Consider the following 19,179-nt stretch of genomic DNA (forward strand, 5'->3'; position numbering starts at 1 on the left):
ATTTTATTATAGTCTTGCAGGGTATAATTAGATGTATATTTTTTAGTTTGTATAAATTCCTAGTGATCGAATTACATTTTTCTGGGATTTAGAAACTTTATTGTGTGATCAAAATTGTATACGTGTTAAGTGTAAAATTTAATCTAACATTGGCATGTTAATTATTACTTGTTAGAATGGACTAAATAAATATATAAAATTAAACAATTTATAAACAATTAAACAATTTAATAAATAATTCTTAGTTTAAATAGGGTTGTCAGATATTTTAAAAAATAACTTGTCGATGATATTTTTTATATAATAAAATAATAATATAAAATATCATTTTATAATATCGATATATTGATATTTTAGTAAATTTTCAACAATCCTAATCACAATACTTGCTGCATAAGTCAATTTATGACACTCTGTTACAACTCGCAATGCATGTAAAATGTAATCAAACACAGGCATGTTAACTATTACTTTTTTTTTAAGTGAACTAAATAAATGTTAAAAATTCAAGAATTTATAAACAATTTATCAATTATATATTATATATCTTAAACAATTATAAGTTTATTTGTACCAACACCTGCTTAAGCATAGCAAACATAGTAAACTCTTTTAACAAGCTAGCACGGCTTTGGCCGTTTGGGTTAATAATTTTGAGTAATTTAACAATAGTTAATAAAATGTGTGAAAATTAAATTGAATTAAATTAAAATTAAACAACATTTATGACACTATGACCACAATGCATATCCAAAAAGTGGTGAAGATAAAGAATCTGTTAGGAGAAAGAAATAGTACTATAAGTAAAGCTATTAATTTATACAATACTTATACAATAATTGTTAAATAAATTTACCGCCGGAAAGCGGGAAAAAATCGTAACAACTTAACAGGGAGTAAAAAGTAAATAAACGGATATAAAAAAGCCAGATTTCCCGCTATTCACAGTATCTCTCCGCCACTTGACTCGAAATTAGCCAGATTGACAACTTCAGCGGACGTGTAATTTGTTCTTGTCTTCCCAGCCAAAACCATAATAATAACACAGTCGAGCGCGCGTTTCAAAACAAAAATTACACTCAGCGAGTGCGGTTGTGTCGCTTGGGGATATAGCCAATTCGTGAATCGACAAACACTCGTGTTCTGAGGCGCCGCCAATATCCAAAGAAATTAAAAAATCTACAATTGATTTTTTAGGAACTTTAACAACGTTTTGGATTATTAAAGCGTTAATAGTTACGCTTTTCACGGCCGGAAGACCTAATAAAAAACATAAATTAACAACCCTATAGCGGCGTAACGAGTTAAAAATGTAAAAAAAACACTGCTAATTGGATATAAACTACATTTCACTCAAAATCGCATTGCTTTGGACACAAAGACTTAAATTTATTATACGCGCGTTTTTTGGTTAACGAATATTTTGGAAACTAAACAAGTGTGAGCGTGCTACAAGTGGAAATAAAACTAGATTTCTGGTTGCAACACATACACCGTACACCCAAATTATAACGGGAAGTGGCTCAACAAGTGGCTCGGGGATTATCTAATAAAACCTCCTACCGAAAATCATAGGAATAATAGATTATACGGGCAAAATATCAATTTTAAAACAGTTTTTTCGTGCTCGGCCCGTGTGTAGTGTGTGCGTATGTGTGCGTGCGTGTGTTTCGCCTGCGTATGTGTGTGAATCGAGCAACGCAGAACAGCAACAACAACTGCGACTATAGCAACAACAACGCTACAACGGCAACGTCAACAACACGCAACAACAATTGCTGTGAGTGCGACGGCGACAGCAGCAGCGTGAGTCATAAAAGTGAAATGAAAATGCGGATAAAGCGAGAAGCGCCGTGTCTTCTGTTATTTATGCCAATCCAAAATACCAACAACAACAATCGCATTGGTGGTGAGTACAAATACAACAACAAGAGCAAAAGCAGTATCAAGTAAAATACAAATTAAGATTACACTTAAACCAATCAAGAGAGAGAGAGGGAACGAATTGCTCACTCGCGCTCTCTCTCCCGCGAGCATTTACCGCTTGGCATGCTGCCTGTTTACTTTTGGGTGGGAGGGAAAGAGAGGGGACGAACACACGTAAGCGTCTCCATTTCACACAAAAAAAAAAATAAATAAAGAAGAGAAGGAGAGAGATCAGAGTCAGTTACTTTTTTTTCGCTCCATTCGTGACTCACAATTCGCGTGTCTTTCAAAAATAAAAGCAAAAGAAGCATTTCGATTCGCGTCCAACAAAATACGAGTACAAATAAAAAACACACAAGACAAAAAATGTAAAGCAAAGCAGGTTTCTGAAGCGGCCTGGCAACGCTGAAAAAAATCCAACTGAAAACCCGCTTTGAAACGACCTTTCGAGTACGAATTCATCGGCACAACAAAAATAATAACAACAGCAGTAACAAGAAGCAAGCCCAAGAGGAAGGGAGAAGGAGAAGTACAGGGATGGAGAGAGAGAGGGAGAAAAAGCAACAGCCTCAGCAACAACTTGAAACGAATTGAAGTTGGTAGAGCAAGCGAGAGACGTTCGGAGAGAGTTGCATGTGTGGTGGGCAGGGACAGTTAATAGAAGGGGTTAAAACTTCACCTAAAGTAAAGAAAAACTAAACAAAATATATAAGAATTTGTATGGTAAACAATATCTCCTAAAATTTCCGAAACAAAGGCAGGAAAACAGAAACCAGACTGAAAACAAGGCTAAACTGCTGCATATTAATTCACACTTCCCCCTTTCCATTTTGTTGTTGTTGTTATTCCTTTCCGAAGAAACCCCTTTAAAACCCACACACTCCAGACCACCGCCGCCCCTGTCCGTGTGCAATGCACTATTGGCATGCGATTTTACTTGTTTTACTAGCGAAAAAAAAGAAACAAAATAATTGAGCCAACGTTTCCTGCCCGCGGTGAAAAGTTGGTTGTATTTTTTTTTTTTTTCTGGCTGTTGCTTTTTTCTGTGTTGTTTTTTTGGCTTTTGAGGTCGCCTGGCTGCTGATAACAGCGAATTAGTTCCCTCGCAGTTCAGTCAAAGTTGTTTTGCTTTTGTGCCAGCATAAAAAGACACTATGTTCGAGGCGTACAGCAGCTGATAAAGACCAGTCCTTCAACCTCCAAAGACCCCTTTTCATGCAGAGGGAGTAGTTGCTCAAAAATAGCTCAAAATATTGCAAATTATCTTATCACATATTAGTTGATACACTGGCTGTCTTGGCTTTCAATCAAAATATGAAAGGAGCTTTGGGAATAGCTTAGAAATTGGCATTACCTTTATTCATCATTATACAGACTGAATTTTACATATAAAAAGTATAGTAGATGCCAGAATTTATAAATGGACCTTTAAAATTACACAAAAACTGTAGTTTCAAATAGTTGTAGTTAAGGTTTTACTACATTTTATTTACGTTTTATCAACTAAAATTCGTATTTACGCTTACAAAGCGTTTTCTAATTGTGCCCGCTCATTGTGATAAGCGAGTTATTAAGTTGCCAGTTCCGACTTGGCTGCGGTGAATGTGGAAAACTTTGGCTTTGCATTCGTACCGCTGCTAATCAGGCAACAACTCCAGAGCCGAAATAAATGTCTTACGTCAGTTCTGGCAGGCGGCAGCGGCAGCGGCAGCAATCGAAGCTAAAGCGAAACATTTTTGCGGTTTATTCGAGCGGACCTGGCGCGACAAGTTTTTCGCACTGCTGACATCATTGGGGTATATAAAATTAAGCAAATCGCTAACCGCCAATTATAATCAGTTTTTAAATCGTCGTATTAACGCATGTTTTCTGTATTTGTGTGTTTGTCTTTGCAGCCAATCAGAAGGACTATCCCAACAAGCGGTCCAGGGAGAATCTGGCATGTGATGATCAGCAGCAAGTGACATCGACGACGTCATCCTCCATGGCAATGAACGGCGGCGGCGGACGGACGCCGCTGCTGACCCGCAGCTGCTCCAGTCCGGCGGTCTACGGTAAGTGAAAGCCACATGGGGAACCCACTGTCACAGCTATGTGATCTCTAGACGGGTTTCACAAAAGGTCTCTCTGACTCAGTTTTGGCCAAGACTCGCAATTATGTCTGCAAAAGCTTTAGAGGAAGGAAAGGTAAATATTTTGGGGAATTCCGAAGATATTGTGATGTGTTAGGAAACCATCTTTATTAGAACTCGGAAAGGGAATAGGTTAAACATTACAAGAGATATGATTATTAAATTTATTGGCTTATAGCCGAGTTTGATATTCTACAGTAGCAAAACTGCATATATATTGTGCGATTTGAGAACAATGAGGTAATACATTAGGAATTTTAAGAAGATGAAATGAAAATGATTCAAAATTATGATACATATTCAATTATAAGGAAAAATATGTAATTCCTAGAGTTTTATTGTACAAGTTTGGTTAAAGGAACGCAATGTTGAATGATTTATAGTCATGATTCATAGGAGTTTGCATACCAAGAACGGTTAGTCTTTTTGCCTTATCAACCAAGTTACTTGAGTTTAACATTCCGATCGAGAGCGGAACCGAAGTGATACTATATCTGTTCCAGATCGAGCAATCTCTCGATTGTTCGCTCTGCCGGTTGCATTGCTGCATGTAGAATGCTGTTTGTGCTTATCATTGCATTTCATTTCCTACTCGGCCTAAGTTCTTTACCCCTTTACCCCATCCCCCTTGATAGTAATACATGGCGATAAATTGTCTCAGTTTGTTGTACAATTCTTTCCGTCATTTTGCCTCTATTTCCCCACTTCATCGCACTCGTCTGAGCTCGGATTTAACATTAAAAACAAACAATTTTGTTTTTGCTTCGGCACGTGCTGTGAGATAAATCGTTCGCGCTTATTTTTGCACGTTACGAAATCGAGCGAATATATATATATATATCTGTCTGTATACATGTGTATGAAAAGTATGAAAAGAGCAGCAAAACACATGCAAAACAATACAAAAAAACAAAGCCAACAACAGAGAAATAATAATAATAACAACAACAGCGGCTGTGTAATACAGTGAAATTTTCAATGTCAAACTCTCGGGTCGAACTTTTGCATATTACTCATATTTACCCACTGACGTTAAGTCTGAGTACTTAATCTCTCAGCTTGAGTGTCTTTTTTTCCACCTGACAGATTTGTGATTGCACCGTGATATTGGTTTCTAGGTTTCCTCTATAGTTAAGCGGATCTATTTACATTTTATAAATAACTCGGCATTTTAAGGTGAAGACTAATCAATTTAAAACACATTATTTCTAAGCTCTATCTCAAATTGATCAGAATGAATGGGACCTTATAGATTGCACTAATCAGTATAGTTGGTATAAGTATATTTCAAACACAAAGTCCCAAGTGTTTGCTTATTATTTTCATTATTATTATTATTTAACATTTCAAATATATTGGCAAATAATCGAAATAGTAATTAGGCCTACATGAGTCACTTCAACTTCGTCACCCAAAATGCCAAGTCATAAGGTCAATGCAATTTCCAAAGGAAACTCCGAAAAAAATAATAATTTATGTGTAAATTGGAAATACCCTTGAGGAGACTAATTAGCAAAACAATTATTGTATGGCTATGGCGACTTGACCATCACCCTTCCATTACAATATTTGTTAGTAGACACTCGTGATTCCTGTTTACCCAAATGCCAAATGACTCACTGTGGAAATATTTATGAAATCCGTTAATTGCATTCATACTATACAGTGTCATATATTTGTATATTCATATATGTATATATATACATTTAGTACTATTTGTACTATCAGTGTTGGTTTGCGTAAATGCCGCAATGACAATCATCTTTACGTGTAAGGTTCCAACGTGTGCGATCGTTGATGACTAATGCAAGTGATTTCCGTGTGACCCACAAAGTGCAGTCGGCCCAAAAAATATATATATATGTTACGACGTCGAGTTGCCATGGCTCAGAGTGCTATCAATTAACACGCAAGCCAATGACAAATAATCGATGAAACAGGGGTAGGAGTGAGAGGGTGGGTTGGCTGTGGCCAAAACCGCAGGGCATATGCTGGGCCCAGTAACTTGCTATTCAATCTAAGCAATACACTTTGAGAATAACTTAACTTGGCCACAAATTATATAGAAAATAGTAATATGAAGAGCTAGCGTTGATCTCCGATTTTTTAAAAAGAAATATCTATCTATATATAAAGCAAGTTATTTCCATTATTAGACCAATTTTTTCTTTACAATCTCTTATATTTTGGTTGTTCCCATTTATCAATCATAGAAAATAGTTAAATTATCTTTTGTTTATTGCGGTTTCGTTTTTTTTGGGAGTGTAGTTGGACAGTGCACAATTATAGATACACATAGAGGAGGAGGGGGAAGCAGAAACAATTGCGCGGCTCATTGAGAGTGCTACGAACTCGGGGAACTCGGCCATGAGGCAACGTGAAGCCCACCCCCCAGCCCCCTCTGGACGTACCTCCCTTCGACTTCGCCCACTGCCAATAAAACTGAACCCAACTGAACCGAACTGAACTGAGACTATATACTATTTCGTATGCCTCTCTGTGTGTGGCATGACTCATGCAACAGCCACAGAGTGGCGTAGAGCCCCAAGCAGACGAATCGAAACGAAATGAAAACGCCTGAGGAGGGGAGAACAAAAAAAAATAAACAATTTGTTGTAGCAAAATTTAGACATTGTACACAACAATAGATACAGATACAGAAAACAGGGCCAGGCGATGATAATCATCATCATCTGCCAGGCCAGGCCAGGCCAGACTCTTTTGTTGCATGACATCGCGAATTGGCAAACTTCCACCTAAACCTCCGCCCCCAAGAGAGAGAGATACAGTGAAGAAAGATCGCAAATCCGACAATGGGCCAGAACTTTTCCATTATTTACTCATAAAAACTAATGATCCAATCCGCATGTATATGTGTATCTTGCAGATATAGAAACACATCCCGCCTCGCCCGTTTTCCCGCATCTCTTACTGGGCAATGGCCGCGATGCCGACGATCCCAGCAGCGTGGGCGCCAACTGTGTGCTGAATGTTACCTGCCAAAGTCCCAACGAGAGTCATCTGCAGGGCCTCAAGTATATGCAAATACCTGCCAGCGATACGCCCCATCAGAACATTAAGCAGTACTTCCAGGAGGCCTTCGACTTTATCGGTAAGTGTCTTGAACAATGTATCAGATATCATATATAGTACAATCGCACATAAATCAATTTTATTAAATTGCGTATTTCCTCAATTATTCCCATCATCATCATAGCAATTTAATTGGATATTTTATTGTGAATAGTGATATCATATTCCTAATAAAATTAGAAAATACTTTCTTAAACATAATTTTACTATGAAGCAAAGAATTTGTATTAGTTATCTAATTAGGATTAAAACTGCAATGTATTCTTATCGAATAAATTTAAAAAATACGCATATATTTTCTAGGAAACTTTTGAAGATAAATAAATAAGATAAGGACAAGTTTTCATTTGAAAAATTTCGAGTATATGACAAACTTTACGGATATTTTTCGCAGTTGTCAAATAGAGAGAAATGTCCCCCAAACGTGATGAAATTTCCCAAATATTTGCCAGAGATTAGGCTAGACTATATTATCTTGTTTTCGTTTGGAAAAAGTCATAATAATAATACGAAATTCTGTGGAAGCTAGGGCTCCCCGAATCGAGTCTGAGAATCCGAATCCGAGTTACGCTTAGTCATCATCTTTGGTTACTATTTGCGATTGGCGATTGCTAAACGTGACTTGTTATTGGATGCCTGGCGGCGGGCTTTTTCAGCGGTCATTTGTGGATTTTTTTTTTTTTTTTGCATAATGGCTTTGCTTTGGTCTGGCTTCCACTTCCCTTTCTTTCGTGTGGCTGGAAAATTCGTTATTGACTTTTTTGTTTGCCCCTTTTTTTGGGGGGGCCTTTGTGCTCTTGGCATTTTGTGCTGCCTTCAGCGCTTTTCCCACACAAGCAAACAAACTATACTTTTGTTAATTTTAAATGAAAATAATAATATGTACACACGGGCGACTAGAGAAAGAACGAGGAACGCGACGTGCGGCGAGGGCTATAGCTTTAGCCGTGGAATATAATGCTGACGTCAATCGCATTTTTCCATTTCCATTTTCTATGTCCAAAGCTGTTCATCAAGTATTTTTGTTTTGTACTTTTTTCTTTTCTTCGTTTTTTTTTTTTATAACCAGCAGCTAATATCTCGGCACGTGTGCACGAGCAGTATTATTAGTGTTTTTTTTAGCGTCTCTGATTTAAGTAGTGCAAATATTTCATTTAAAACAAGCGCGCGAGAAAACCCGAGTGGGCGTATTTTGGCGACCTCCAAAATAGGTGTCTCTTGGAAAGTGGTACTCTTTGTTCTACACGGTAGTATCTTTCTGTTAAAATGTAGATCTATCACGTATAATACATGGGTTCCCAACACAATTTGTGTTCCTATTAAAATTTAGCTGCCAAGCCAAAGGATTAAAGTTTATCAAAAACTTTTCTAATATTTTCAAAATTAGAATACGATTTAAATTTAATGTTGAATATTTAAACATTTGTTCGTGATTCAATTTAAAATGCTTCATTATTTAATCCTTAATCCCCACGGGATTTCCAAGCGTACTCTAAACACTCCCTCTCGCCCGTAGAAGCCATTAGAAGGGTGTGAGCGTAAAGGAGCATTGCTCCTTCCTTCTTCCTCTTCAGTGCTATTGTTGTTGCTGGTGCTCCTACGCTTATCCACCTTCCTTCTGTCTCCTTCTCGTCCATTTGCCGCCGCATTGTTGTTGCTGTTGCGTGCTGGCGTTGGCAGACAGCATGGCGGCAACGTCGTCGTCACAGCTGTTGTTGCTGTTGTTGCTGTTGCTGCCTTTTGGTGCCGTTACTGTGTTGCGACTTCGGCTTCGGTGACTATGACGTCGCTGCTCCTGCGCTTGGCTTTTCCTTTCTGCTCTCTTTGCTTTTACTTGCTTTGCTTTGGTTTGCTTTGCATAATAGACCAGGGTGCACTGAACAAAAACTAATTATATTAAAAGGATTAAAAGGTAAATACTTATTAAAAGTTAAATGCAGTTACTCTCAATATTATCTTATCTTAAGGCGGACATAATTCAAATCAACGGTAACTTAAATATATTTTTTTAGTTCAAGACTTAGAAATTAAATTCAGTAATTGGCCTTTAGTTTTCGCGGTGCACACAAGTTTGCCCGGGTAATGAAAACTTTATGCAGATTGCCGGGCCAGTAAACGAGAACAACAAAATGCTAACCAACCGCAAACGTCCTTTCTGATAAGGGTTGTGTCCTCGGCCTCGCTTCGAATCCTGCTCGCCCGCCGTGACTGTTAAACATTTTTCGGCCACCACTGTGCCACGACGATGAGTCATCGCCATTCCGTTTTGTTCGTTCACAATGCAATGTGGAACACAGAGAGCGAGACGGCGCGAGAGTGGGAGCCGGTTGTGGGAGGGTAAGCGGGAAAGCAGCATCGATTTTTCTGCTGGCTTCTTATTGTTGCTATTTATTGCGCCGCCAACGGCACATTTCACCCCTCTCTTCTCTCACTCGCTCGGTCGCTGCGCGTTTCTTTTTGGCATATGTTCTATTTTTGTAAACATTTTCGGTTCCTGTTCATGAGTCATCGTTTGTATGGTTTTTTTTTTGTTTCTGGGTTATCCTTGTGCGTGCGGCCTCGACTGTTGGTGCGGATGTCAGGTGCGTGAGCAACAGCTGCTTTGTATGGATCATAGCCCCTCTCTTGTATTCTTTCTTTTCCTGTCTTCCTTTTGTTGCATCTGTCAGATCTGCAGCTTCCTTTTTGCTTGTCTCTCTTCTCTTCCACCACCCACTACGGTTACCTCCTCCCCCAACTCTCTTCACCTCTCAAGTATTATTTTTATAAATGCTCTCCCCTTCTCCCTCACACTTACTCACACCCGCACAGAAACACATTAGTACTCAGGCACGAAGTAATGGAGAGGAGGAGTAAAGCAGGAGGAGGAGGAGAAAAGTATATGTATTTCGTACTGAGTGCATGAGTCATGATTTCATTTCTCGGTTTGTGTTTGTGTTTGCTGTGTGCTGTGCCTTTTGCGCGTTCGTTTTTGGTTTGCCGTCGTCACCTTATGCCTATTATTATTGTTTTATTTCGCCTGTATTATGCTACTTCTTCTTATGATTTCTTATTGTTGTGTTGCGCTGCGTTTCGTTTCCATTCATCATAACAGCACTTTGTGTGAGCGGGTGGGTTGGGTGAAGGAAGGAGGGGGTATGAAGGAGGAAGCACCGCTATGTGAAGCAAAGCTTGAAATGAGCTCAACGCCGGCAGAGGCTCATTAGGCGGCGGCAGAGTTCGAGGTTGTTGTTATTGCCGTTGTAGTTGTCGGATAATGCTAATGTCATTATGCTGTGTCATTAACATGAATGATAAACCCTGGCCAAAGCCACTTGGCCTAGAAAGCAATCAAAGACTCAATTGTCAGGAAATCGAACGGTATCACACATGGATTCACTCCAAAATACATACATGAGTGATCATAACAAGGATTTTGATGTTATAAAGAAAGAGATCTCCAAACATTAATTTTTAGCACAAAATAAGAATTACAGGGTATGTTCTCAAGAAATAATGAACTTGAATGAAGGCTCCATTGAAGGAAAAATAAAATGAATAAAAATATACCTTCAAAGATAAAACATCCAATGTATTTCGGCTTTGGTAAACATTTAAAAATGTTAGGATTTAAAAGAAAAATAAATACCTAATTTAGGAAGGCCATAATCATAAACAAATATGTTCGTTGTTTAAATAAGGCCAAGGAAAAACAACAAAAGAAAACCACCAAGGTAAATAAACGGAATTTTTAATTTGTTCAATTTGGAATACTCTCCCGTTAAACTTTCACTGTTTCGGCTCTGCGATCCTTCCTTATCAATATCGCTCCGCCTAATCAATTTGTCAAGTTATCGCCACGGTGTCTGTGCTGACTGTACCCATATAGCGCCTATTATTTGTGCGCCAAGTTATCACGTTATCAGTTAACAGGCCATCAGCTTTTATCTGCCAGCAATGGAGCAGAAGGCCTCTTTGACAAACTAACTTAATCTAAACGGGGAGCATACAATATACTCGTCGGTTGTGGGGTTACGTTTAGGGGGTACCGGTACGGGTACATTTACGGATACGAGTACGGGTACGGGTTGTGCACACACTGGCGCAGAAGCAGCTAAGTAAACTGAAAAACGGAGGCCCCTCGAGAACATTTGGTGATACCAGCATTCTATATAGTACATACATTCAGTTGAAAGGCCGATTAGATAAAACTATGAATATGAATGCATATGTAGAAATATATAGCAAGCACAGTTGTGGTTAAAATATAGGAGGTTAGTATGGGTTTTTTTTTCGAATATTTATGTCGGATTTTTGAACGGCAGTTAGTTTGGTATTTTTAGAAAAGATATATTCAAAAGTAAATTTATATAATACAAATTTAAAATGTATTTTTAGAAAATATAACATTATTTGAATTATTTTAATAAGTATTACAATAAAGTAAATAATATTTAATGTACCTCCAAAAACGTATCTTATAATTTTGACCACCGCTGTACCTGTGTGGATACCCATTCAGTATACGTGCAAAAGAGACAACTCGAACAGTCCTGCGACTAATGAGTAATCGAAAATCCGTTGGCAGACAACAAAAACTGAAAGAACCAAAAAACCTCGAGGTGACATTTTTGTTGGCCCCCGTGCACATAATTTCAATATTCGTCAGCCGGCTATTTATAAAATGCAAAAACCAACCGAGCTAAATAAACTGAAAATCTTCGCACAGGAATTTCGAATTTGAAATTTGCGTTGCGACTTCGGTTTCTTTTTTTTGTATTTATTTATTTTTTTCTCGTGCCGGGCGCATGAGAAATGCGAAATTATAAAGCACTTAATCATTTTACAGGGAACCACGCCCACGTATACACTTCCTTCTTTTTCTTTATACACCTGGAAAAATAAATATTACTTGGAAACCCAATAAATAAAATTAAAAATATTATAACTAGTATAAATTTATAAAAAGAAAGTATCAGATTTTATATTTATATTTTTATTAATTAGTTTCATATTGTTTTTCGAATTTTGCATATCTTAAAAGGTTTTAAAATTGGTTTCCAGTGTACTCATTCATTATTGCCTCCCTTTTGAAGACTTTTGCGCCCGCGCACGTTGTATTTTCCTCCTTATTTTTTTATACGCGCAATTTGTTTATGAAACATTGCGATTGTTGCTTACTTTTGTTGTTTCTGACGCTGCGCATGCTCTTTATGAATCACTCGAGGGGAGCCCTGAGCCATCCGCTGAGTTGAAGGCAACTTCAAAGTGCAGGCCAGGCTGCCTTTTGAGCTCTTGTTGTTTCCGCATGACTCGACACGTCAAAGTCGAGCTTCGCCAAGTTGAAGGTCAAGTTGAGAGCCCCCTCTCACCCACCTCCCCACCTCTGTGCTCCGCTCACATCTCTCTCTCTGTCTCTCTCTTTCTTTGTTTTGTATGATTCAGCGGCGTCTTATCGCCATTTAAGTGTCCTGGCGGCACCTGCCGCACTCAGACTCACACTCAATCTGTCTCTTTCTGTCTCTGTCAGTGCCTGGAACTGAATCAGAAACACGAATGAGTAAGCGGGCATTCTTAATGATAAACAGTCGCTCTCCGAAAGTAATTAAATATTTTGAAAATAAACAAAACTACTTGTTGTTGCTTGACAACATGGCCCGAAGTAAAAACAGTTAGAAGCAGGGGAATAGTAGCGGTTAAGGTTAAATAAAGGTTTAAGAAATGGGATACAGCTTGATCATCTGAAGCAGAAAATGCCTATTCAGTCTTGTATTTCACAACTTTATATTGACACAAATATTGGGAATTTGAATGTTATATTAATGATATTTTTACCTAACTTATTGCCATGATCCTGTGCTACTATTTCCCTGACCATTGCTAGAACTCTCATTCATATATCATGTTCCACATACTCTCTCGATGGTTATTTCAGTTTCAGTTTCTGTTTTCGATTCCGATTTCGATTCTGTTGCCGTTTCTGTTTCTGGCCATGACTCAGGGGAGTTGCGAGAGTTTCGCGCCACCGGGGACACTTTGAAGTTGACCCTTGGAACTCCGGGAGCCGAGAGAGAGAGAGAGTCAAGATCCCAGATCCGGTGGCTTAATCATCAAGTGAAAAAGTGAAAATGATGCATTGGGCAATCGGACATTGAGAACAAGAACTCGAGAAAAATGTCGCGACAGGCAGTCATCACGGTCTGGCCAGACGGAGGAGATACTGAACCGAAGCACCATGCACCCGATTCGATACCCAACCCAACGCATCGCAGCTGTCAGACAGTTGTCTGCCACTTGGCCCACTTCTGAGCCCAAATCACCAGATGACGCATTCGGGGGCCCGAACAGAGAACAATAAAATAAAAAAAAAACGAAAACATAGCATCGCTACTGTTGCACTTAATCATCCATTCACCGGGATGGGGGAGGCGGTGACTACCCAAAGTTGGCATTACGCATAGCGCCCCCTAAATGGAGTCACGACGCTCATCCCAGCCCTGTGTGGTGAAATGGCCGAATCGTGGACTGCCCCATTATAGACACGATTCGGGATCTATCACTCATCCACACTCATCGCCGGAAAATGTGCGCCCCGGTGAACTGGGTTCGTTTAGTCATAAGTATCGCAAGTATTGGCGATTACTAATCCTCCGTCCCCACTTACATTTCCATTTCCATTGCCAGTCACAGCCGCAACATACAAATATGGTTGCATATTTGTCATGAACAATAAACAATTACCTAAGCTCGGCTTCCTAATAATCCAGCAAAAGTCCCCTCTCCGAAACATAGAGTTATCATCGAGTTCCGTTTTCTCTGAATAAAGCAACACACATACATAAATATGTGTCTATGCAAAAAATAACAGAGGAGAAAACAAACAAATAATTGTTGGCTTTCTAGATATAATAACCATGATTAACGGTTTCGTTAAAACTGTCATAAGTGACGAGAAAATAAGACAAAATTAAGCTTGATGAGAACGACTTTCTGGTGTTAAGTAAACCTGGTGAAAGTGGGGTTTATCTTTATTTTAAGACTTTACAAATTTAAGAACTTAAGTTTGCATAGTGGATAAAGATTTAAAAATAAACCTCTGTCTCAATGTTGAACATAAACTATTGCTCAATTAACTAGTTCAACTTCTGAGTGACTCAAACTAGACTTTTGCGAAATTCATTCATTATTAACAGCTACTTCTTGGGAGACTTTTTGCAAAACTCCGGGCCCCTTCCTTTCATGTACCTGCCCCCTCTGTGTATTCTTGGCCACTTCTAGCCAATATGAGTCATATCATATGGTATCATATCTTATGGGGTGTGTGTGTGTGGTGTGTGTTCAAGACGGACGCGTTTACGGCGCGTTTTATGCGCGATTTTAACTGTCTGAGCGACGGGGTCATTAACTAAGAGGATTTATGAGCGCCGTGCGAATGGAATGGATTGGTAAGGGGGGACGGAAAAGAGACGGGGACGAGAACGGTGACCAATTGTCTGCCATTGTACGCTTAATGACCATCTTTCTTTATCTAGGCGTCGGCCTCCTTTGGCCTTCCCCCTCGATCAGTGGGTCTATTTTTGTCCCGCCTTATGGATTGGTCATCTCTTTATATGTTTCTTTTGATTCCCCCAATTGCGACACTCAGAAAAATGTTTAGTTATCTTAAAGAATTCAGATTTTAAAGATTTGAAACTAATGAAAATTTCCTATTTCTTTCTCTCTGAAACCTTCTACTCTATGATCATGTGTGAATCCCCTTCTTAAGCTTTAATACCTTGACAAATTTGATTTCTTCTAATGAGGGGGGTTTTTTGGCTAGTGTATTCGAGCCACTGAGGCAAGAACCCATTTGTGGGCTCTGACGTATTTACCTTAGGTGCTCTAGCACTTGGAAACAACCTCCATTTTCAACATTTATCGGTAGTAGTTGATTATTTATGATGGATTTTCCCTCAAGCACAGTTATAGTTGCCATATCATCGTCATACCGACCATCGATAGCGTTAACTCGATTTGATTTCACTTGACTGTGTGGTGTGGTGTGGTGTGTAAAATGCAATTCATAATTGTAGTCGAAATTTGTGAAATCGAAGTAGAAGGTACCATCATCCTTATCGCTGTCTACTTTGCACCCATTCATTGATAAATCAAACACAGCGGGCACTATCGCTCCACTTGAAAAGGGTTTGGTTTGGGGTGAAAAAAAAAGGGGGAGTGAAGGCTGGGCTGTTGTCAATATGGCTGCAATTGCGAGTGGGTTACACCACGCGCCTTCCAAGTTTATCGCTGATATCACCTCCTTTGGTCATATACATACATACATATGTATGTACGTATACTATGGAAGGGGGTACTACGGGTACTGGGGCGCCTGGTGACTAACAACAAGGCTTCGCTTCTGCCCGACTGGCCTCGGTTATCAACTGTTTGGAAATCAGACAAGTGTTGCTTTGTTTGCCTTATGAGTAAGCATCGATTAGGAAAGGCTGTGCCGGCTCCAACCACCCATCCTTCCGCGACCATCCCCCCCCCGTAATAGCCCACCTCATGGTGTGTGCCTCAGCCCACCACCAAACCCGAAATCACACCACAACCAATTCCTGTACGATAAGATAGTGAGTATTTTTTTCGGTGGTGGCTTAATAAGGCTACAGTTGAACTTCTATAATAAGGAAAAGCGTAAGCCTCCAAAAAAGTAATATTACAATAATTATCTAAAATAAAATATGTATTTATTTATTGAAATATTACTATACAAAAAAATGTGGTTATAAGATACAGCTTCAATGCATAGTTTTTTATAGTTATAAATAAAATTCTTTTCTCGAATTTCCACTGTATGTGATTATGTGAGCCTTGGAAAAAAAAAGTGCGCCGTATGCTGCGGATTCTTCTGGGCTCTCTTCCTCTTTTTCCTCTTCCTCCTGCCGCTGCTTGCTTATCTTTGCCCAAAAATAACAACGTAAATTATGAGTTAATGTGTCCCACGTGTGTGTGTGTGTGTGTGTGTGTGTGCACACTCGATTATAAGTGTGTGTATGTGTGCGCGTGCGAGGGTATAAAAATGTTCTGTCAATAAGCCTCAGTTGCTGCTGCTGCTGCTGCTGCTGGCAACGATGATGACTCATCCATCCAGCAAAATTCACACAGTTGAGTTGCCGAGGAAGGCTGAGAGGGCGACAGTGGGACAGAGGCGGAGGTGGGAGAGAGCCATCGCGAGAGAGCCGGAGAGAGAGCAATCAAGTACAACTCACCCATACACCGGCACTATCGACAGGGCAATATCAACAACGAACAGCAGCAACAACAACAACAGCTAGAGCAGGCAATCGAAGCTTCCACGTTCGACATTCAAAATTCGAAAAAGTTTCTCCCTCGCCAGAGATGACCACAAAAAAAATTAAGATATATGTAAATAGCTAGATAGAGCAAGAAAGTAAACAAAACAAGCACTAGGAATAGTGAACAAAATATAAATATTTGCAAGAACAAGACGAAGGTTGAGAATTCACAGTCTATTATTTTTAATATACTTCCTAATATGTCAAGGCAACATAGAAATCATAACTATAAAATGATAATAAGCCTAATAAGGGCCATATAATTATATCTTGTAAGAACGTTGCATACTTTTCGACGGGTGCCTACAGGAAGTAAATTGGAGAGGAATTGAATAGGTCTGGGAACTATAATACTTAGGCGCTCGGCTTAAATTTTGGTATTTGAAAAGAAATCATGAGAAATAAGATTCCAAAATAGATTTAATTAATTAATTTTTGTAAGCCTTATGATTTAGAAATTATTTCCATCTCAATTACCTTCCATTAATCACTTTGCAAACCTAAACAAACCAACTAAAACGATTCTTTCTTGTTATTTTGCAGAGGATGCCCGGAAAACGGGTTCCCGGGTGCTGTTGCACTGCCACGCGGGGATCTCGCGCAGCGCCACCATCGCCATCGCCTACGTCATGCGGTACAAGGCGCTCTCCCTGCTGGAGGCCTACAAGCTGGTGAAAGTGGCCCGGCCGATCATCTCGCCCAATCTAAACTTCATGGGCCAGCTGCTGGAGCTGGAGCAGAGTCTGCGGAAAAGCGGGATCCTGGCACCGGCCACCCCGCACCTCAACAGTCCCAGTACCCCATCCGTGGGTGGAGTATCTTCGGTGGGTCTCAACCACCCATCATCATCTAGTCAACTGGTAGAGCAGCCAGAGCAGGAGGAGATCGAGGAGAAGCGGGAACGGGATCGCGGCAAGTCCAAGTCGGACAGCGAGGCCATGGACGAGGATGTCTATGATTACGATGATGTGGATAGCGGTGCCGGCAGTCTGGCGGGCAGTAATTGCTCCTCGCGCCTCACCTCACCTCCCATAACACCCGACGATGAGGCGCCTAGCACTTCGGCGGCGGCTTCCACAATTTCGGAGCTAGATTCACCCAGCTCCACCAGCAGCAGCAGCGGAATATGCTCCCTGCTGTCCACCAGCTCATCCGTATCCTGCGCAATCAGCAAGCCAAGTCTGCTGTCGCCCACGCGGCAGTTGGCCTTATTTAAGCGGAATTCGCCCGCCAAGTTGAGGCTAAATCTGGAGTCCAGCTATGCGCCCGCGTCACCCATCCCAAAGTCCATGTCCTGCATCTCCATACCGGCAACGCCCGTCTGCGAAGAGGCGCCCGAGAGCAGGAGCAACCATTTGGCGGCCAATCCGAGGGACTGAGAAAGGATACCCCGGAGGAGCCGCCACCAAGCAGCTGTGAATAAAAAGAAAATGTACAGACCTTGGCCAAGTTCATGATGATTGGAATCGGATTGATATTTTGTACGGCTCTAGACGAGATGTAAAATAGACTCAAGTTTTAAAGCGTATTTTATGTTAATCGACATTTTTTTAAAACAAAAGGCTTTCTTACATTTCTCTGAGACCTATGTACAGTATATCAATTCGTATCATAAAAGCTAAGACGGTCTGATACTTCCTATAAACTAAGGTGATGCAAATGATATATCAAACATCTAACACTGAGCCACCTTTTGGATCATGTAAATTCACAAATTGTACATACAAGCGTACCTAAATAACAAACCAACAAGGAAAGAGGAATACCAATTGCAGCTTGCACTATTTTCAGTACTTTTTAAGAGCTTTTGTAATGTATTTCTTCGCATCCCTAAACCAACAAAACAAAACAATTACCTAAAGTAATCCAAAACAACCAACTGCAAAATATTGTTTGAGAAGAAAGAACACCTCGTATATGTTAATTTAGTTTAAATTTAGTTTGTAAGCGAATCTTAACTATACCTATACACACATAAACTATATTAAAATCTTCACATAGAACAATGAAAATCCAAAATGCACTGCAACTATTTCTGCTGACTTGCCACACACAAAAAAAAACTTCCCGTTCCCAAAAACAAATAAGGAAAACTCCGCCATATATACACAGCAAAGATCTTATCAAAACTGTTCTAAGTTTTATCAAATCGCTATAGCCACACCCACACCTACACTACACACTGCATATAATTAAGTAACTTCTTGAAGTGAGTAAAAGCTTGTGTTTGTGTTTTCTAGTTTTAGTTATTTATATGAAGCGAGCGCGCGTGAGAGAATAATGAATGCGATTTGATTCATTTGTATTAGATCGTAAGTTTTTTAGGCTAAGATACACGCGAAAAGTGTAATGTAACCGTGTGTTAAGTAAACGGACATTATAAAAGTAATCAAACAATCTATCTTTGCTTTTCATTTAAATTTTTTTAAAGGAACCGCCAAACTGTTGAATAGTGCTGCAAAGCATAGAGAAGTGGTGAGCTAACAACACTGGAGGACAATCGGTCCTGGCTGGAGACCTATCGATATGAATATTTTACGGCTCAAGTATATTGGCTATTTACAAGTATAAAGTTACAAAAGTCCCTCTCGAAATACAACCCTGGTGTTAAAAGCGTAAAAGCGGGCTGTTTAATTTGTTTCGTTGTTTCTGCCAGAAAAATGGGCTAAATAAATATTCAAAGTATGTTAAATATTATTTAAATATTG

General features: G+C 39.6%; 1 protein-coding gene across 1 annotated transcript; it reads left to right on the forward strand.

The window, feature by feature from the left end:
- The first annotated feature begins 944 nt into the window (after nt 1-944).
- Nucleotides 945-18,870, forward strand: puc (dual specificity phosphatase puckered). Its single transcript, XM_020952420.2, has 4 exons — nt 945-1,909; nt 3,822-3,980; nt 6,946-7,170; nt 17,015-18,870. Exons 1-4 carry the CDS (start codon nt 1,681-1,683, stop codon nt 17,848-17,850), a joined length of 1,449 nt encoding a protein of 482 aa, XP_020808079.1. The 5' UTR covers nt 945-1,680; the 3' UTR covers nt 17,851-18,870.
- The last annotated feature ends 309 nt before the right edge of the window (nt 18,871-19,179 follow it).

Source organism: Drosophila serrata, unplaced genomic scaffold (assembly GCF_035046125.1).
Source record: "Drosophila serrata isolate PLE 108 unplaced genomic scaffold, ASM3504612v1 contig_382, whole genome shotgun sequence".
NCBI lineage: Eukaryota > Metazoa > Arthropoda > Insecta > Diptera > Drosophilidae > Drosophila > Drosophila serrata.

Coding starts and splice junctions, on each gene's coding strand:
- puc (XM_020952420.2), top strand. CDS start 1,681: ATGTGTGTGAATCGAGCAACGCAGAACAGCAACAACAACTGCGACTAT. Junction 1,910..3,821: donor CAACAACAATCGCATTGGTG/GTGAGTACAAAT, acceptor TTGTCTTTGCAG/CCAATCAGAAGGACTATCCC. Junction 7,171..17,014: donor GGAGGCCTTCGACTTTATCG/GTAAGTGTCTTG, acceptor GTTATTTTGCAG/AGGATGCCCGGAAAACGGGT.